Here is a 21,681-nt window from a genome sequence, read left to right on the forward strand (position 1 = left end):
ACACCATCCCCCTGCAATAGCCAGCACTGCATGGTTGCTTGGCACACCAAAGAGCAGATTGCCCAGTAGGAGGCAATCATCAGGTGTCTGAACTCAGATGTATCCATCCAGTGCTCTTTAGGGTGCAGGCCACCATCTCCAATACCAATAGACAGAGGATAAAGTTAATTCCAACGCAGGAAGACCGTAACCCCCTCTCCCCTAGGGTAGCAAAGAACTGGGATCAATGCACTTAGTGCAGATTAGAACCAGCAGGGTCACGTAGCAGCCTGAGTCACGGCAGAGGTCCCCAGGAGCTAATTTCCAGCACTCAGGGATGCGCAGTGCCCTCTCCCTGTCATTCCCTATGAACACAGAGCCAGTGCTCTGCCTCAGCATCCGCTCAGCTCACGGCAAGTGCTACCGCTGCTGGCAAAGAGGAGCAACCAGCTCCCGGCCACATGCGCACACAGGCTACTCTGCTTTCAGCAGGCGGAGGGATGGCTGGTGTGACTCCTTGAAAAACATGGCTATTATAAGCCAGCAGCTGGTCTCTAACCTGCAGGCCGTGAAGAGTGGGTGCTCTCTATGGCACATCTGGGTGGTCCCTGAAGCTGGGGAAGCATCTCTCAGTCTCCAGGCAGCGACTGGTTGGAGCCGGGCCCAGGACTCTAAGAGGACTGGGGAGGCTTTTTGACTCTCAACTCCAAAAGAACGAAGCCTCTTTCAGTTCCAGGTGCAGTTGCTTCCTGTCCATCTCTGGTGTAAATCCAGCCAGGATGAAACCCGTTTGGGGTGCCAGACACTGGAGAGGGAGCCAACGCTGCACAGGACAGGACCCATGTGCAAAGTGGCCTGGAGGGGAGATCTGGTGCTAATCAACACAAAGCCCAACAGCCACAGACAGACCAAAGCAGCCTGGATACAGAACGGGGCAGATGCGAACAAGCAGCCACCACCACTGTGTTTCAGTTCCCTGAATCCCTCCCTCATCCCCTTTTCATAGAGCCATGCCCATGTGCGGCCATGTGGAATGGGCCAACAGGAGACCTATGACGACAGACGTGGCTCATGACAGGGAAATCTGTGAGACCCACCGCGGTGCAGCATTTCAGCAGAGCACAGGCAGAGACACCTGCGTTTGCTGCAGCAGAACCAGACCAACCTTTTGTTCACCAGATGCTTTCATCTGGTGCAGGGGCCCGGAGAACTCGACCCCTCAGCGCTAGCCCCTGCCACGTACAGCGACGGCACAGGGGAATTTGTGCTCTCTGTTGCAGGGGCATGGAGCCCTGCATGACACCGAGAAGCTGTAGGACAAGGATGGCAGAGCCTTATGCTATCACCTTGTCAAGCGTGGTGACACACAGCACGCTCCTGGGGAATTCTGGGAGGCCCCTCTGATAGGAGTGTGGTGCTAAGTACTTGCCCTGGCTCCATCTCGGGGCACAAGGCCATCTGCATTACCAGGATGGAGACACAAACCAGGACACAGCATGCTCCTTTCACTAACCTCCTGCCACAGCACCCCGCACTGAGAGCCGACTCCTCCCCCGATCGCCCCCAGTGTATCCTCCCCAGCCATCTGGTTACTATCAGCTGACACTCATTTACAAGTGCTGTGTGAGAGTTCGCAAGCCATGGCTCTCAATCAGAAGTTTAACCTCTTTCCTGGCATGCAGATGTGTTCCAGCCCTTGCCCCCCCAAACCTGCTCGCGCTCCAGAGGCCAGATTCCTTCAGAGCGAAGGGAGCCAGACCTGTGCAGCCCAGGAACTCACAGAATACAGAGCAATTCTGGCTCAATATTTGCCTGGCTTTCTCCTGAGCGCTCTGTGAGCCAGCAGGCAGAGGCCAAGCAGGGCCAAACAGCTTGGAGTTGAAACTAGAAACATTCAGACCAAACGTAAAGGGCAAAATGTTCAATGTGGAGATCACGGGATGAGGTTCTCTAGCCTGGATAAAGCAGGGAGTCCGACTGGATGATCCGAATGGTCCTTTGGGCTGGAGGCCAAAATTCTAACATGTCGGTGGCTGAATCCAGATGCCTAAATCCAACCCGGGATCCTGCTGGTTACCCTGTGCAGGGCTCTGCAAACTTCAGCCAGGCTCTCTGCAAACGCAGGGGAGACTGGGGCCTGATTTTCCAAGCTGCCAGGCCATGAAAGTCAAAGGGAACCTCTGCGCCCACCACAAAATCCCAGCTTTTTTCTTCTATCTACCTATCTATCACCATTGTGGCTGAGCACCGTCAGGTCATTAGCAGAGGTGTTGTCATACAGAGGGGGCGCTGAGAGGTGGCAGATTAAGTGACTTGCCCAAGGTCCCACAGGAAGTCTGTGGCCGAGCCAGGAATTTAATTCTGGTCTCTTGAGCCCCCATCCAGTGTCCTGGCCCCTAGCCACTCCTTTTGCCCCATGCCTAAGTGTGGATTTAGGAGCTGAATTTTGGACTTCAACGTTGGAAAGTTCTGGCCTGAATTTCTGTATGTGATAAAAGCACAAGTGATATTTATGAAGCATAGATTTTTCTATTCAAAAATAAATTAAAAGCAGCATCTGGTGGCCTGAAGGATCCAAAGTGCTTCAGAAAATTTATGAACTGCTATACCAACTAGGGACACACAAGGCAATGCTTTATCGCTCACTGAACCACAGCCACATGCTGGACGGTACACAAGCACTGTTCAACAGCACCAGTTTAGGACAAGAAGTGAAGAGTGTTGTATCTGACCATGAAGCTGCTGGGGGACTTTAGGTCAGCAGCATGTAACTACTCAAGCTGGAATCAGGCAAGGACATATGCAGTACTAATCACCAGAACCAGGGGTTAGCATGTTAAAGTAGGCAATTAGCAAATGGGAAGTGCCATTTAGACAGTCAAGTAACAAGCCCCTCTCTAGAGGCTCCCTTTGCTGATCCAGCCATAAGAGGTTATTAGTAGTTACAAGGCCCCGGGAAGCCACACAACAGAACTCAGAGCTCCAGCCTCACACTTCCCAGTTTTAGCCCCCAAACAATCTGCCCCCTCTGGCTTTACCTGTTTTAAACAGAGGGCTTGAATGCAGACTATCCCTCATAGCTCACCGCTCACTTCTAGACACGTTCAGAGCAGCGGATCACTATTGCTGAGCACCGCGGCATTTTGATTGAAACCATTCCCAGTTAATCTAAACCAGATCATTCCTCTGGAAGCAAAAGCATGCTGAGTATTAACGGATACCAGCGACAACATGGGCTCTGCACCCAGGCTGATTAACCACCACTCCCCACTGCAGCCAGACCCCTGGCCTCTCCTGCTGCAGCACAGGGGATGCTCCTGTCTCCCTGAATTACATTCCTGGGAAGCTCCCGTCTGTATATGAGCCATCACGTAAACTGGGTGGAACACAAGGCCTGCACATCTCGATGGCTCAGCTCAGACCCAACCTGAAGGCTTATTTACCTGGGCACTTCAAATGTGTGCTTTAGCTTCGAGTCTCTTCCATGTGAGCTGCCTATAATGCTCCCTGGGATGTTTGCAGTGAAGAGCCCTACAGGGTCTGCATTGATGGACTGCTGATGTTCTGGAAATGAACAAGAGTCTGTCCTCCTCGGTGCTTCTTTGCTGCAACGCCCAATGTTGCACTTGGATCTGTCTCTGCTAGCTACACTCAACCCAAATATATACTTAATCAAATCCACAGCACGGTCTAGGGGCAGGGGCTTCTCAGTACAATGCAGAGGCAGGTGCAACGCTCCTGGGCTTGGCGCCGAGAGGCTCTCTGCCTGCAACTCCTAAGCGAAGAGCGCAAGAAACTATTCGCTGTAGCGTGCCAGCCAAATGCCAGAGTTAGCCAAGTATGTTGGACACAGCCCAGATGGTCGGGGGATACTATTCAGAAAGCAGTAGAGTCGCTGTGTCTTTAAAATTAAATCACAGGGTAAAAGCATCAGAGCTTTACTCCTCTCTCCAGGGTGCACATTTCATTTTGTTAATTAAACCCCTGAAACTGCTGGGAAGACTAAGGCCCTACCATAACAACTGCTCTGGCAGGTCAACGGGGCGTCCCCTCCCTAGCCCATTGCAGAGGGAGGTGCAAGAAACCCCATTATGGAATAACTTACCCATAGGGGACGCGTCTTCCGAAATCCCGTCAGTTACTGGAGGGTTCATCCCGGGGAGGGTTGATGTAGAATCCCGTGGAATCAATGTAGGAGACACAAACGTGGTCTAACAGTTACTTATCAGGAAGACCAGGATACAGGGCTCCTGGATTCTTGTCTCTGGGTTGGACGCAGTCAATGGGAGGCATGATGGTCCTACACCCCGCAGGTGGAATTGGGAGGGTTAGTTTATGCCTGGCTCCATCACACCGGCAAGCATCTTCTCGCACCCAACCACGGCACCCGAGATTCAGACTCTGGGGGACTCCTGCGGTGCACACAGCCTGCGCCTTTACAGGGGGAAAGGCCCCAGATTAATTTGCCCCACAGAGAGTCAGGAGCTGGCTGTTTGCTTCATCTTTAAACTGAACTAGTCAACCCATTTATGAGGAATCAGAACAGCCCTACCCTGCCGAGCCACGGCATCATCAATGCGCCACGGCCACAATTCAGAGAAAGCCCAATTCCCCATCACTGCTCAGCTGAGACACTCTGCACTGTCCGAAGGGGACACCCCTTTCTCTCCAGGTCACAAGCTCAGATCCAGCCAGGTCCGAAAGCCATTCCCACCCGGTGGCTGTTAGTGCGCCTGAGCTAAATGAGTCTGGACTGGGACCCAGCAAACAACAGGCATCTCCAATACACAAGGGAAATGTGACACATGCACCTGGGGGCTTCCCAGCGCAGGTTAGATTGGTGGGAAAGGGCAGTTCCAAGCTGATCTGTTTCTAATGAGCGCGGCGACCCCGGCTGCATTCCAGCCCCGCCGAGACTCATTAATCTCATGACGTAGCTGCAAATCATTAGAGAGGCTGAGCTGAAATCCCAGAGCACCGGGCATCTCCAGGGCACCCACTCTGTGCCCGCCTGACGCACAGATAACAAGCAGCACATGGCCTATGCTCAGGTGACGGCAGGCAAGACAGACACAAGAGACCACAGCTCCATCCAGAGGGGTCCGAGTCATGGCTGCCCCTGGCTGTTCATCAGAACAATGACCATACAACCCAACAGCCAGAGATGCCAAGGCATGCTAGAAACTATACATCCACAAGGGTCAGTCACTGGCCAGGAAAATGCAGCCACCTCAGGGATGGATTGTGACAACTGCACTCCCGTGCTGTGCTATGTTTCTCAATCACAACAGACGGGCTGGATAGTGCATGTGCATTTAAATGGCACCCCCGCTCCAAGATTTCCTTGCAGCTCCTCGCCCCTGTATTCCTGCTGCCATCAGCTGGACACTTTCCCACAAGAAGAGGCCCAAGGCTGATGGGTAGGAGGGGGAGTGGGACCAGGCCAGCAAACTCAGCCTTCTCTAGGAAGCAAATCCTGGGTTTTATTGCCTGGTAAATGCAGAGAAAGGGGAGCAACTCCCATCCCTGCTAACTCCCCAGACCTCGTCCTGTCCCTGCACACACACATCATACCACTGCGGACAGCCAAAGGGAGATCCAGGATGGGATGGGCCTTGCAGGTGCTCAGCACCTCTGAAAAAAATAGGGTGTACGTTTCCACAGAGAAACGCCAGCAGCCAATCCTCCTTGGGCGCTGCCACTGGGGACAGCCACCTGCTCCCCTCCCCGTCCCTCCCTCTGTCCAGCTATCGAGGGCAGGGGTTCACCGTGTTATCTCTGCAGCTCCGAATCAAGTCAATGAAAAACAATAACAGCCCTTGTCAAGGACAATTACTTTCCGAAGAGCATGCTGCGCTACTCACTGGAGTGAGTGGCAATCGGGGGGAGGGAGGGAGTGCTCGGGAGGGCGGGGGGGGACGGACGCGGAAACACACTAAAGAGGGAGCAGCCCACCCCCCACCTGATGGCTCTGGGCTCCCGGCGTGATTTGAACATTCCAGAGGTGACCGGGAGGTTAATGCCGCTCTGCGCACACTGGGATCAGGACGTACTGTTTGTTCAGGGCTACGAGAAGAATGAGACTTTAAAGAGATTTTCAGCACCCAGGGGTCCAACCCAATTAGACAAGAGTTTTTCAGATTTGTATGCAAAGGGGTGGGAGGGTGGAAGAAAAGGCAGGAACTCAGAAGTCAAGTTCAAGGATTGCGTGGAACAAACATGGAGGCTGTTGACACAGGAAATCCAATCTCCTACAAGAGGGTATATTTTCAGACCATCCTTGGCTGTGATTCCTCCCCCACTGAACTTGTTGCTTAAGGAGTCAGATCCATAAAGTAAATTTTTAAACATATTCCAGGCTGTTTTCTACCCTTATGGGAGCATGACTCCCCTCCCATTAATGAGAGCTTCGCGCCAGGATCAAGGGGAGGATACGACCCGACACTTTGAAAGAAAGTGGGGAAGGAGAATAAAACAATCTGAGATTAAAGGGACAGCGACAAATAATTTAGGCCCCAAATTTAGAGTGTAGTTAAAAAAAAACAACTTGGCAAAGCTAAATATTAACAGGGGATTTCCTGGTTTGTTTGTTTGTTTTTAAAAAGCAGTTCATTGTAAAGAATGTTTGGACAAACTTCCCCTAAAGGGTTTGCAACCCAAACATCACAGCATCATGCTACGCTAGCACAAGGGCGTCGGAAAAGGAAACTGACTCCACAGAAAGTTGCTTGCAGTGCTGAGGTAGCCATGCTGGTCCCAGGATATGAGCGAGACAAGGAAGGGGAGGGAATATCTTTTATTGGACTAACTTCTGTTGGTGGAAGGTACAAGCTTCCAAATGACAGAGTTTCTAGTCCCTGTTTTCACTGTCCAAGGTGAGTGACGTGCTGAAATCAAGCGCAGTGGTGAGGAGGAGAGAATTCTTTCCACGGTAACGATCTCAGGCTCAGGCGTTAGTCACACAGATCAGGACATCTGGCTTTCACCAGTACATTTGGAGGAGGCTTCCCAAAGCAGCCTAGGGGATTCAGGCACATCTTTTCCCTTAACTTTAACAGAAGGAATGTAACCAAAGCCCCTAGGCTGCACTGACAATTTCAGCCGCAGCTTTGAATCTGGCAAGTGTCCCATCCAGACACACTGGAGACAGGCTCAGAAAAACGTCACTGCCATTAAGTCTAAAGCCTGTAGCCCAGGTCACGCCAAAAGATGCACGCTATTCATGTAACTTGTTGGTTTGCTTAGAGTAGCACTTGCACTGGGCCAGGTGCATTGCAGCCATTCAAAGGGCAGTCCCTGCCCGCCCTTGACAAGGAAGACACGATACCAAGGCCAGAATTCACACACCCACACTTGGGGCTTGATTAGCTCCGCAGGTTGGGTGAATGTTGGCTGCTGAGCTCTGCTGAAAATCTGGCCCCAGTTGCAGGTGCAGAGCACTGGGAAATGTGGCCTCAAGTCCTTTCGGAAATATGGCCCTCAAAAAGGAGAGTATAAACGCATGTGCCAGGGACACACGTATATGCAAATGTACCGGAAACAGCTGGAAGCCCCCCACCAATCTCTCAGTTTCCTGCTCAGGCTGCAGCCAGTGCATGCTATGGAAGGTTTCTGCAGGGAAAGGCAAGCTTTGCTAGCTGCAGTCACACGACAGCCCTGCCTGCTTCCCAGTATGTCACATACATTCCAGAAGCTCCATCCTGACGGAGCAGCTGGGATCGGCTATTGGCTTAGGCAGGTGCATGCCATGTAACGAGACCATGGTTCACGTTAATAAATGCTTCCTGAGTTGGAGCTAATGAAACCCAGGCTTCCGCCAGGCCTGGCTCTCCACGGGGAGTAACGAGCAGCACCAGAGCAGAGCTCCCAAGCCTGCTGGGCCATGCCACTTCGCCTCCACTACGGGGACACTCTCTTCACCAGACCCACTGTTCAGTGGCCCCTGTGAATGGGAACCGTACCAGCTGCTTCACTGGCTGCAGGGAGTGTGAGCCTTCTCCCCCACTTCCTCCTGAATCCCCCCCCTCCCAGTGTTCTCAGCCCCACCCTTATAGCCCCTCACTCTCCATTAGCAGAACACACCCTGCCTCTCCCAGCCTCTTCCATCACCTAGCATCTCTGGGATGCTGCTCAGGCAACCTTTGGACCATGCTGGACACTCCCTTTCACCCAGCACTGGAACGTGGGACCCGGCACTTACAGGGGTCTGTTCAGCCCTTTTCCTCGACAGCCCGGTCGATGGAGTCACAGATACCTGCAGGGCCAGGTGTGCCGAAGGGAAATAGCCCCACTTAGAGCCTGCCTATTGCCCACGTAGCTCGGAGCACTTTGTCAAGGCAGGTGGCTATCAGTACGCCCAGACCGGAGGAGAAATGGGGCCACACAGACAGTTTTCCAATTCAGAAGCCTAAAATCGGGCACCTCAGTCCTTCCCGCGGCCCCTCAGTACAAGTGACCTGACACGCTGAGCGCTCACTCTCCCAGGCTCCCCCCGAAGTCAGCGGAGACCATGGGTGCTGCTCAGCACCTCTTTGCACTCGGCCGCGCGACCCCCAGACAAGCGCTCTCACGGCCCCAGTTCCCTGCGTGGCTATGAAGCTTTAAGACAGCCACACGCCTCCCTCCCAGCCGGCAAGTCATTAGCAGCCCTGGTGAGTGCTGCAAAGGGGACTCGGAAGCCCAGCGTGAATGGGGTATTTGTGTGCACTCCCCGCCAGCTGCGCAGGGACTCAATGCATGTCACTCGGGCCTGACACAGTACAGTAGAGCTCTCTTCTATGGCCTCTCCCGCTTTCCTCCTCCACATGCCCTCTCTTCTCGCCACCCCCAGGACACAGCTCTGCTACCTGCACGGCTTTGTTCAGCTTGCAGAAAGAGCAGACCCAAACCAGGCCTTGCAGAAGCTTTTCTTTTAGAAGCTAGCAGGGTGGATGGGTGTGCGGCAGAAAGTCCAGGAGGCAGGGACAGCAGGCGTGCCATGTGGGGGTTAGGGGAGGGGTTGCAGGAATTGACACCTGGGTCAGGGCTTTGTTTTTAAGCCAAATAACCTACATTGCCCAGCAAGAGACATTTGCAAGAGCCCAGACCCCACCTCCCCAGTCCCACTGCCACAGTCTGGGCACTGTTTAGTTACCCCTCCTTGCTCCCCATTACGCATTTGCACAGAAGCTAGGGAATGCCTCGGTCTTACAGACAGTACCAATTCCTGGCTGTGCTGCGACCGGCGCTGGGAAGGTACGTAGGCCTGGTGGCTTAGAGCAGGGACAAGTTGCTTAGCCTAGCCTGCCACAATTTCCCCATCTGTAAAAGTGAGAACGCTGGCTTGGCAATGGGGCTAGTTACCGTCTGTAGATCACAGAGCTCCTTGGACAAAAGCAGCAAGGGCGCATCACCGTCAACTTTCGTATCAGTTGAACTGCTCCTGCTGCTGATTCGCGAAGTGACAGCAGAACCCTCCTCCATATACGTTATACACACCCACCCTTACACCAGAGAACTCTGGACTGGCCAGAGAGCACGTCAGACATACCCCTGTAGTGCATTTCATTCCTACAGGACCTCAAGGCACATGGATCTAACACCTTAGAGAAATGCAACCTCCTCTGGGGTGGGGAGTGACAGCCAACAAACTCACTGCAGTAAGAGCGAAGAAAAACACTGGCCACACATGGCGTGGCAAAGCCCTGTTTTCATACCTGTGCTGTGGGATCCCGAACACTCTCCTGGCAAGGAGCTGCAAGGGGAGCCGGTCCCACAGTAACATGAATGTAAAAAGAGGGCCCTGACATCACTAAGTGCTTTTCTCCTCCGGACGAGGGATTGGATGACTCAAGCTTTGTTGTTTCCCCTTTTAGAGGCGCTGCAGCCCAGCTTCCCAGCAGGGATGGAGACACAACATCTTTATCTCCATCATCCCCCCCCAGAGAGCATTCAGTCCAGGTCTTGGGGAGCACGGCACAGATCCTCATCCACGGGACAGCCATTTACAGCCCCGCTGTGGGCTAGCTCCACCAGCTACTGTCTCGTCAGAGCCCGCTGGGGAACCTCAGCTCCCTCCCGGGACACGGCGCACAGGCTCCACTTACAGTGTCACTCAATACATCAAGCCAGAGACCCCAATTCACGGCTGGAATGCAGGAGTCCCTCAGAAAGGCAGCGTCTGGGAACAAAACTCCCTCAGTGTGCGGACCCCTCTCCTACAGACCTACAGATCAAATCCATATGGGGGCCATAAATCTCCCCTTATTAAAGGCTCCCACCAGAGAGATGCCTTTCACAGAGAGATAAGAACGTTGACTTTGTTCGAGGGACAATGTCGCTTTTCATATGGGACCCCACAAATCAATGCCCCCTCAGACGCTTCCAGCCCAAACGTGGCTTTCCAATGAGCTTCTGAAGTAGAACTCATTTCCTGGAGTCCCCGAGAGAACCTCTCCCTTCACTCCCCGAGACCATTTCTTTCTTCTGACACCCTCCATGCTGTGCCAGAGCGGCTGCATTCTCCACCTGAATTGTTCATTTTCCACATCCCAGGGCAGGGCTGCAAACACTGCCGGGGGGAGTCCTGAGTAAGAGCATGGGGATTTTGGGCTGGTTGAAGGTGAGAGCCCAACAGCCAAGAAGCAACACAAACTTCCTCACTCCTTCCTGTCTCCCTCACACATGCACACCCTTTGGTGACCTTGGGCACCCAACTTGAGAAGTCTTCAGGGAATCTGATTCTCAGTAAGTGCTGAGCATCCAGCCTCTGAAAATCAGGCCCCTTCAAGGCATCTCAAAGGTGGGTGCCAAAACCCTCTAGACACTTTGGAAAAGTTCAGCCGATGTTCCTCACACCTGTCCTGGCGAGACCTCCCGTCGAGGACAGCGGGACACCCCATCTCCTTGGCCTCTTTGCTGAGGCTGCGAGCGAGGAGCAATGTGAGCCAATTGTGGTGCTAGTGTTTGCAGGGAGAATGCTGGCCCGCTGGGAATTGGACTCAGACCCTCCCAACTTGCATCACACAGCCCACCACCGTGGGGATAGGGTGATCATTTTTGGTCTACAGGTTGGGCTTTAACCAGCACCCTAGAGAGGAAAGACTCTGCCCTTCGGCCAATCATCCCCACAGCCATCCTGGGCAAAGTGATTTTAGACACCGAACAAGCCAGGGATAGCACGGCAAGCTCAGACGCACCCATTTTCACGTAGAGGAAGACACAGGCCGAATGCCTCACCTGTTGACACACATCAGCTGCTCCCCCATGCTCCCATCAGCCAGTGCTGTGGAGTTCTAAGTGCCATTTCCCCCATATTTATAGCAACAATGAAAAGCAGGTTACACTGGGCTGTGTATTTCATTTTGTTACCAAAACCCCTCCAACACCAAGCCGTTCCCCCTCTCCCATTTCCCTTCATAGCAGCAAAAAAAATCTCCCTTCCCCCGTCCACGCCCATTTAATTTTTGCTCTGCTTTGGTCACTAATTTCCCAATCCCTCATTAGGAGCCCAGAGCTGCTCAGAGCTCACAATGACCCGCCTGGCACTTACAGCTTCTCGAGAGCACGCAGTCCGAAGAAAGAGCCATTCTTCAGCGCCGTTATCTTGTTGTTACTCAAAAGCCTGTGGGGGGAAAAGAAAGGGGGGAAGGGGGGTTATTCAACCTGAGGTAAAGCAGCAGCAAGTGCCTGAACGACCGGCTGGGGCTGGGTGTGTGGTCCGGAGGGGGCAGCTTCGTTAGCCACAGCCAGATGCGGGGGAACAAAACTGGAGATACCACAATGTACATGCTGAGACGTCACAGCTTTGTCACGTTCACAGCCAGAAGGGACCATTCGATCATCTAGTCTGACCTCCTGTATCGCACAGTCCTATACGAAGTGTTATGGCCCGTTAGTGGCTCTCCTCAGCAGCGCCCCAGCCCCTCAAAACGGCGACAGTGCCATTGTGCAGGGAGACAGGAGTCTGAGGGAAGGGGGGGGCCGGGGTGTAGGAGCGCTGTGTGTGATGAGACAGCCAGAGCGAGCTAGTGTGGGGCGAGGAGAGGCAGTGGGGTGAGCCAGTGGCACGAAGAGGGATTCAGGGCGGGGCAGGGAAGCAACAGCTCTTTCCGAGGGGGTTGAATGGGGAAGTGGGGCTGGTGTGCTGGGACCAGGGGGCTATCCCACTTACGGGAGCAGTGTGGAAGGGGGCGAAGGTGGGAGTGGAAGGAGGAGACACATGGGGTGGAGACGCTGGCCCCGCTGGCAGCGTAAAGCGTGGGTCGGGGTGGGATAGGAAATGGCATCTGACAACCCCTGGGAGACCCCTACCTGACAGGTGTATGGGGGGAGCACAGGATAGGAAGCAGGGTCTGGACGGCCAGGCGGAGGCACACACCCAGGGCCAGTGGGAATGTGGCGAGGGCCGTTGGGCGGGCGAGAAGGGGGTCTTAGCAGCTGCGGCCTGGCAGGGTCAGAGGGCAGTGAGGTGGGACCAAAGGGGCCAGCGAGAAGGCAATTGGAGCGCTGACGTGAGAGGAGCCCAGGGCTGAACAGAAGGCATGGGGGCCTCAGTGTGTTCTGGAGCAAGAGGCAGTAGCCCGGCTGTGTCAGGAGGAGACCGAGGGGTCCCCTGAGGTTGCAGGGAAGGGGCACTGGGCTCGGGAGCCTGCCAAGTCCACATGTCACACACTTCTCATTAAACAACAGAGGAAACCAACGCTTGGGACTGTCCAAGTGCATGAGCATCCTCCACCGCAAGCAGCTCCTGGAGACAAGGGAACACGCCGCCGGCTGGAGGGGCTGCCAGCGGCTGGGCTGGTCATGAGACTCCCGCTCCCTCCTTACTCGCCTACTTTCCTGCCTTCGTCCCCAATCCTGCTGGCAGCCCTCAGAACCCACAAATCCCTCCACGGTCTCGACACTCTAAGGACCTGACATGGGATGGACACCGTGGTCACAGCCATCCCAGCGGCTGCCGTTGCTACGAGAATGACAACATCGCTTCAGCAAGTAGCGTAGAAGGGGCCATGAAACAGGTTAGAGCCCTGAGGCTGCCCAAGCCGGGATCAGCCTTGGACGCGGTTCAGAAACACCCCACAATTTGGAGATTACGTGTCTCGCACTCCTGACAGGCCGCTGCTAGACTTGGAACGGCTCTCGGACTCAGCTGTTCCCTGTTCCTCTCCCCACTTCCCTCACTCCCATACCAGCCCTGCTCTGTCCTCCTGCCTGGGGGCCGCAAGGCTCAGAAAGCCAACTGCAGGTTGGGGAGCCACTTGGCGGTAACGGCTTTGTCCCCTCAGCGCGTCCCTGAGCGGGGCTCCGAGTCAGGGTTCCAGCAGCTCCCTGGGGCAGAGCCTTTCAAGCCGCTCCACTCCGACTCTTTATCCCAAAGTAAACAGTTTAGCTGACCACAAAGGGGGCCCTCGGTCCTGCTCAGGCTGAGGAGCGGAAGCCAGCCTGGGTGAAAGGAGAGGAGGGGAAAGGAACACGCACCCACCAATTCAGCTAGCAGCTCATTAACGCTCTTTCGAGGCAATTAGCACTTAGAGATGCAGCCTTCTGCCAAAAGAGCCAGCAGTCAGCCACTGTGCTTTTAACTGCCTCAGCACTGAGGGTGCCCTCCCCTCGCCAGCTGCTCCAGTCTCCTTCGCCCTTTCAAGAGACCCATGGGGGCGAGATTTCCACCCACCACAATCAGACAGTCCCTCTGTGTGGCAAGCCCTATAACTATGAAGAGGCCTCTCCAGGGGAAGCAGCAGAATGTCATCAGCTGGGACCTTTCAGAGTGGCCTGGAGAAGAGGCCCGAGGCAGCAGCTCTGCACCAGCCCCTGGGGAGGAAGGGAAACAGGGCTGGTGTTTTCTAATGCGTAGATCTCTGTTCCGCAGGAGGGAATTGGAGAGCGGGGCAGGGCGAGAGAAAGGAGAGAGGCTTAGCTGGGAAACCACAGGCAGACACAAGCCAGCAGGACCTGAACCCCCCACATGCACGGAGCAGAGAGAACAGGGAGACCCTGAGCAGTTGTTGGGGCTGATGGCTTGATCAACTCAGGCTTTGCACAGTGATGGTGGCTGCTGCACGAGGTGTTTGCAGCCCTGTTCTCTGCAGCAGGCAACAGTAAGGAAAGGAAACTGCAGGAGGAAAAGTCTCTCTGTCGCAAGCTCTCCTGGGAATGACAGGTTGGGAGAGAGGGGCGGTTAAGGAATGCCCCCCAGTGAAAACTCTGGATCTCCCACCTCATCAGTCGTGTTGCCTATCCCAGCGGCCAGAAGCTGCCCAGAGGGGAGGCTCTATAGCTGTGGCTCTCAACCTTTCCAGACTGCTGCAACCTTTTAGGAATCTGATTTGTCCTGCCTACCCCCAAGTTTGACCTCCCTTAAAAACGACTTGCCTACAAAATCAGACATAAAACGACAAAGGTGTCCCAGCTTACTATTACTGAACAATTGCTGACTTTCTCCTTTTTACCGTATAACTACGAAATAAATAGATTGGAATATAACTATTGTCCTTACATTGCAGCGTATATCATACAGAGCCGTATAAACCAGTCATTGTCTGTATGAAATTTTAGCTTGTCCTGACTTTCCCAGTGCTTTCTATGTCTCCTGTTGTAAAACTAGGCAAATACCTAGCTGAGTTGATGGACCCCCTGGAAGAGCTCTGCGTACCCCCAGGGGTACACGTGCCCCCTGGGTGAGAACCATGGCTCTACCGTGTCTGAGGGGGACACTTCAGCCCTGTTAGCCCCATAGTGAGGCCTCAAGCCACGACCTGCCACCACGGACCGTCCAGGAGGTGGAACTTTCCTTCCGGGTGAGACGGCTGCAATTAGGAATCAAGCAAGGAGCGTGGCTAGGGGAGCAGTCTGGGAGATGGACGCTCCCAGCTGGCCCCAGCACCGCAGCAAGGAGAAGCTGGGCTGCCCCACCGGAAAGCCGCGAGAAACAAGCTGCTGAGCCGGACGCCACACGTGGGGGCCTGTGCAGTGTTCCCCACTTCACCCTCCCCAGGCTGCTCACAGGCCTGCCCTGCCCCTCTGGCAAAGGCTCTCTGACATGGTATCACAGGCCCCCCATGCAGACGGGCATCCTCTTGGCTCTCAGATCCCTGACTCGCCTGCTGCTGCTTGAGACATCTGCAGCCCATCAGAGGGGGAAACCTATCCCTATAAAACCAGAGGGGGCTGATGGCTGGGAGGGGCAGCAGGCATGGAGCGTGTCAGGTCTCACACCATTAACGGGGCCTGCTCTGGCACACCAGCCAGCCAGCCCCGAAGGCCGGTGGGATACACGCAGCAGGTCAGGTCTAACAGAGGATACCCCGTTTGGGTTCCAGTGTGGGGTGGTAGGTGACAACCAGCATCAACAACTAGGTGACACTAGCATCAACTTCCTAGACACCACCGTCAGCAAGGGTGCTGCACACAACTATATACAAGAAACCCACAGATCACCGAACCTACCTCCACAGATCCAGTAACCCGCAAAACACACCAAGAAATCGGTTATCTACAGCCAGGCACTCAGAGACCCCAGAACAGGCTCCAAGGAGAAAGTCTGGGATACACACCTTATCACACATAAAACCGTCTTCATCAGACAAGGACACTCCACCAGACATATAGATCACATCATGGAGCAGGCCACCCAAATACCCCAAGAGAACCCGCTTCAATACAGAAATCGCCAAACAGCAAGCCAACGCATGCACATGCCAAACTGGAGTCACCCCGCAATCCTGTTCATGCCCTGGGCGCTCCCTGCTGCCTAGCACAGACCCTGTCTAAGCGCTCTCGGGCCAGGACAACGCAGAAAGCACGGAAAGCAAAGCCCGGAGCACACATGGGACACAAACTAACAGCAAATACTGCACCTAGTGCGCTAAAAACACGCAGAGTTCAAGTCCTTTTCCTAGAGGGCTGATGCTTGGCCAAACAAGAAACACGGGATACCCGTTTGGGAGCAGGGAAAGCAAGGAAGTGCCCTCGGGTGGGAGGCCAGTGCAGGAGGGGTTAAAGGGAGCGGGGAAGACATTTGACACATGGGAAGTGGGAGGATGTTCCCCAGCACAAAGGTAAACAAATATCTTGCTGCTTGGAGACAAACAGCTTGCACCTGATGCAGTATAAAGGTTGCCTGTATTTGGGAGGGAGCTGGGAAGGGATTCTTCAGCCAAGTCTTGCACTTGCTCGAGAAGGTAAGCAAAATAATTTGACATTTTTTCTGTACAGCAAAGGGGAAAAAATGCCTCGCTTGGAACTACTGGAGGGCTGCTCGTTTTTGGGGTGCTCATGCAGATCAGTGGGGATCTGCATCAGATCTACACCGGCCAGGCTGCTCCCAACTCCCCAGGCTCCATTCCAGCCTCAGTCCTGGAGGAGCCTCACTGGCTACCCACAATGATGCCTACCGAATTTTTCCTGTACATCAACTCCTGCCCCAGCTGTCATGTGGAACGCGGACAGGAGCAGACCAGCTCAGGCCTTGGCCACACAAGAAAGCCCTGAGCATTTCTCAGCTCACTACATGCTTCACACAGCAACCCAAGGAGCTCACAATCCTTCACGATTCATCAGCCTCCCGTAACAGAGTCCCTGCCTCCAGCAGCAGCCAGGTGTGCCCCACACAGAGATGTCTGCGTGCCATGGGGAGGCACGACTCTCTGCAGCGCCAAACGGGGGCCAGAGCTAGCAGACTGACAGCTGTCTTTGAGGAGGGGCTAATAAAACGGACCGACGTATTCCGTTACGGTCACACGCAGGCATGAGGCAGCCAAACTGACTGGCTAACGGTAGTATCTCGAGCTGACCCGAGTGCCTAAAGGGCTTGAACGAGTTCACCCTCCCACTCCAGTGGTGGACATCCTCACTCCGCAAAACAGAGCCCAGAAAGATTTAAGCAACTCCCTCCGCTCACTCCCCTCACACAGCAGGTCTGTGGCACCCAGAACCGTGGAGAATGCATGCTGGGAATCCAACTCCGATCCCATGCAACCCTGAACAAGGTTGCTGGCTTCCAAGCAGCTGAGACAGCCGGGGCAGGACCTGTTCTGTCTGGTCGAGGAGGTGGAGGGCAGCAGAGGAAGTGGGGGACAATTAGCTGTTTAGGAAAAGCACTGCAGGGCAGCAGCAGGCAGGGTCAGGGTTATTGCTGGGGGAGTGGATAATGGGAGCATACAGAGCCTCGGTGGGCTAGAAATGCCACTCTCCTGTCACTGGGGTAACAGAGCTATAGCCCCTTTTCCCTCCTTCCTCTGACCACATCCCAAAGCTGGGGAGATGGGAAGAGCAGAATGGGGTTGTTTTCCATTGCGGTTCCCTCCTTTCAGAGGGTCCCCTCCTGGAACGCGCCTGGCTCCTCCCTGCCTTCCACCCCATGCCACTAGGCTCCCAGAAACGTGCTCCAGCGTAGAGCCCATGTTCCGCCCCGCCCCGGTGCCTGCCCATCCCAGGGCTCTCCAGTGGGCTGGGAGTTAGGGCTCCTGGGGTCTACGCCGAGCTCTGCCACACACTCGTTACATGGTTCTGGGCAAGTCACTTCACCGCTCTGTGCCTCAGTTTGCCCATCTGCAACCTAGAGATAACGCTCACCTGTGGGCCAAGCCCTTAAAGTGCCGAGTGCCTGGAAAGGAGAGCATTCAGCACCCCTCATTAGGATCGGGCCCCAGCCTCCCAGGGTTGTTTATGTTCAGTTCATTTATTGCTCATAAAGCGCTTTGAGTCTCTCTGCTGATACATGCAGAGAAGGGCCTGCTCTTGCTGTAAGGGCAGTTCCACAGCAGTCATAGGCTTGTGAGGACAGACGAGGGATTCTGGGGAGAGGGGGAGCCACGCTAATTTGAGCTAAAAGGAAGCCTTATTTAAGAAGTGCTGTGAGGGAGGGTGGGACTAGGAACACAGATGGCAGGGAGATGCTCACAGAGGGAAAGCAACCAGGGAACTCCTCTTTATCCTGTCTCATAACACAGGAATGAGGGGCAGTCAATGGTACAGAAAGGCAGCAGATTGAAACATGATAAAAGGAATACATTTACAGAAGGCACAGAGCTATCCTGTGGAACTCTCTGCCACAGGATGACATGGAGACTGAATTTAGCAGGCTTCAAAATGGGACTAGACATTATGCGAATAACAGAATACCCAGTGATATTATAATACGTATAAAACATAAACAGGAACCTGGGAAGGGCTACAAACCCTCCTGCTACAAGGCACGCTCTACGCGAACTAATGAGGGTTAGGAGGAAACTTCTCTGGGGCAGGTTTTCCCATCAGTGAGACTGCAGGGTTTCTTCCTCTGAAGCATCTGGTGTCGGCACAGCAGACGACTGTGTTCCTAAAAGGCAGCTCTACGCCTGTCAGAAATACAGGGATCAGACATGCAATCAGTAACGGGCCTAGAGGGTTTCCACCACGCACGAAAGAAACACAGAAGACGAAGCTATGTACTTTCCCAGTGAGCTGGTCTGCGTGTGAGCACACATGCTTAACAGCAAAGGGAAAAAATACTTCACTGTGGATTGGGAAGGCACCCTGGAGAGGCTCAGTTACCAAAGGCGGGGGGGAAGGGAGCTTATTGATGTTTGAAGTCGGTGCTGTTTATATAAAGGCTGTTTCTCCAGCTTGGCTGAATGGCTGCTGTGTGTGTGCCGGAGGCAGAGACCAGGGCAAAGGCCCCATTAGTTCCCCCTAAGAAAACCCAGCATGTATGTGGATGTCTCCAGATTTTGTTTGGGTTTCTCCAGCCCATTTACTAGGCAGAGGTTTGTCGGGAACTAGCAAGGCCTCTCGGGGCCCAACTCCTCTCTTCCCACCAGTCCATCTTCTGGCCAGCAAAGCCTCTTAACAAATAAATGAAAAATAAATACAGAGGGGAACATTTCAGAACCAACCAGAAAGGCATATATACATATGGACATATACACACTCCCCCCCTACATGAGCATGTGAGGGGGTCAACAAACATGTGGACAAGAGTGATCCAGTGGATATAGTGTACTTGGACTTTCAGAAAGCCTTTGACAAGGCTCCTCCCCAACAGCTCTTCAGCAAAGTAAGCTGTCATGGGATCAGAGGGAAGAACCGCTCATGGATCAGGAACTGGTTAAAACAGGGAACAAAGGGTAGAAATAAATGGCCAGCTTTCACAGTGGAGAGAGGTAAATAGTGGGGTCCCCCAGGGATCTGTCCTGGGACCTGTGCAGTTCAACATATTCATAAATTATCTGAAAAGGGGGTAAACAGTGAGAGGGCAAAATTTGCACACAATACAAAATTACTCAAGATAGTTAAGTCCGAAGCTAACCCTGAAGAGCGACAAAAGGATGTCACAAAACTGGGTGACCGGGCAACAAAATGGCAGACGAAATTCCACGTTGATAAATGCAACATAATGCATGTTGGAAAACAATCTCAACTATACATACAAAATGATGGGGTCTAAATAAGCTGTTACCACTCAAGAAAGAGATCTTGGAGTCATTGTGGATGGTTCTTGGAAAACATCCAGTCAATGTGAGGAGGCAGTTGAAAAAGCAAACAGAATGTTAGGAACCATCAGGAAAGGGATAGACAATAAGACAGTAAGTAGCATACTTCCACTATATAAACCATGGTACGCCCAGACCTTGAATACGGCATACAGTTCTGGGCGTCCTGTCTCAAAAAAGATTTATTAGAATCTGAAAAAGTACAGAGAAGGGCAACAAAAACGATGAAGGGGATGGAACAGCTTCCCTATGAGGAGAGATTGAAAAGTTTGGGACTGTCCGGCTTGGAAAAAAGATGGCTACGGGGAGATGTGATCTGAGTAGGTTGGAAGACGGATGCATACCCAGGGACATGCTATACGGGGAGCTCTCAGAGGGAACAAGAACAACAGGACGTCCCAAGCTTCACTAGATAGACACAGGCAAGCGAGATATGAAGGAATTTGGAATTGATCCTGACTGATGGGAAATCTTGGAAAGTGATTGTAACAACTGGTGCCATTGTCTCCATCAGGGCATCAAAGTCCGTGACAGGAGCTGGCTCCTACAGCTTGAAGAGAAAAGAGCCCATAGGAAGCAAGCAGCTCCCAACCAAGAAACATACATTTGTAATAACTGGCAAAGATCACGCAAATCTCAGATTGGTCTATTCAGTCACATGAGACATTGCAAACCATCTATGTCATAGGCTGCAATTCCCACCGTCTCTTGCAGACGAAAGGATGTCAACAACAAGCTATAAAATCATGAATGGTATAGAGAAAGTGAACAGGAAGTGTTATTTACTCCTTCGTATAACATGAGAACCAGGGGTCACCTAGTGAAATTAATAAGCAGCAGGTTTAAAACAAACATAAGGAAGTTCTTCATCGACCTGTCGAACTCACTGCTAGGGGATGTTGTGAAGGCCAAAAAAGAATTAGATAAATTCCTGGAGGATAGGCCCATCAATGGCTATTCGCCAAGATGGCCAGGGACACAACCCCATGCTCTGGGTGTCCCTAGCCTCTGAACAGCAAAAGCTGGAACTGGACGACGGGATGGATCACTTGATGATTCCCTGTTCCGTTCATTCCCTCTGAAGCACCTGCATTGGCCACTGTCGGAAGACAGGATACTGGGCTAGATGGACCATTGGTCTGACCCAGTATGGCCGTTCTTACATGTGTACGCATGTGTGCTCTGACTACTGCTTGCTATACCAATCACAATTGTCTCCCTCTTACCTGGTGCTCCACCCCATCTGTTGCAGCTTTAGTTACCTCTCACCAAGTACTTAGATTGGAAGCTTTTCGGGGCAGGGAGCATCGTTCCGTTATATGTTCGTACAGCGCCTAGCACAATAAGACCCCAATCCCTGGTTGGGGCCTCTAGGCTCTACTGCAATACAAATTACAATTCATACACAGACACACCCATCCATGCTGGCCTGTGGTGTTACCGCCCTCCCGGGTCAGACTTTCTGCTCCGGGGCCAGCCTCTGGGCATTTCTCTAGCAGCCCCTGTAGCTCTCAGCTTCTAAGCACATGGACGTTTCCCTGCAGTTGACTCTCTCTCCCTCTGGAGTGGCCACCCTGAGTTATGAATACATTTAAACCCCTCTGCCAAGGGTACAAGCAGCCCCTGAAGCACAAGGAGACCCAAATAGGGTCAGGGAAGGAGAATCTCAGGGTTTCCAAATGCAAACATCATATGGTGGACTCCGAGGGGCTGGAGCCAGGAGACCTCCGGGGGCCATCACTCAGGATGGGAGCAGTGCCAGCTTTCTGCTTCTAACACCTAGTCAATTAGCAGCTGCCCCACCCCACAGCAATGCCCATCACCCCCCCGCTCACTCTTCCCCTTCCCCCCACCCCTTTCCCTTTTGTAAGCAATTAGGGAGCGGCTGGCCTGAGTGAGATGCTGGGCAGTATCCTGTGTTAATGAGGGGCTGCCACCGGGCACTGCTGCGTCCGAAGAGCCTCGGGACCCCACTGGAGGAGGGGACAGGAAATGACAAGCAGCCCTGCTAGCCTTCAAATTGCTTCCACAAGTCAAAGGCTTGAGAAACCGCAGCAGGCTGGGATTCCAGGCCTGCCACGTCTCACCATTTCCTCCCCGGCGTGCCGGCCCTGGAGAGGCCCCAGGCAAAAAATCATCCGCAGAAATATGCACACGCAGGGAAAGCTCTGGTTTTACTGGACTCCAGTTAGCCGAACCCGCTGGGCTGAGCCCTGCCCTTCGTCAAAGGGCCCACGCTGCACAGCCA

At 53.5% G+C, this 21,681-nt stretch overlaps 1 protein-coding gene across 1 annotated transcript in view; it reads right to left on the reverse strand.

Annotated features, from left to right (window-relative positions):
- ADGRA2 (adhesion G protein-coupled receptor A2) overlaps positions 1-21,681 on the reverse strand; it is a 103,958-nt gene that overhangs the window by 49,648 nt on the left and 32,629 nt on the right. Inside the window, exon 2 of the mRNA XM_074940267.1 lies at positions 11,510-11,581. Coding sequence (XP_074796368.1) covers positions 11,510-11,581 — 72 coding nt within the window. The remainder of the gene's footprint in view (positions 1-11,509; positions 11,582-21,681) is intronic.

Source organism: Natator depressus, chromosome 26, assembly GCF_965152275.1.
Source record: "Natator depressus isolate rNatDep1 chromosome 26, rNatDep2.hap1, whole genome shotgun sequence".
Taxonomy (NCBI): Eukaryota; Metazoa; Chordata; order Testudines; family Cheloniidae; genus Natator; species Natator depressus.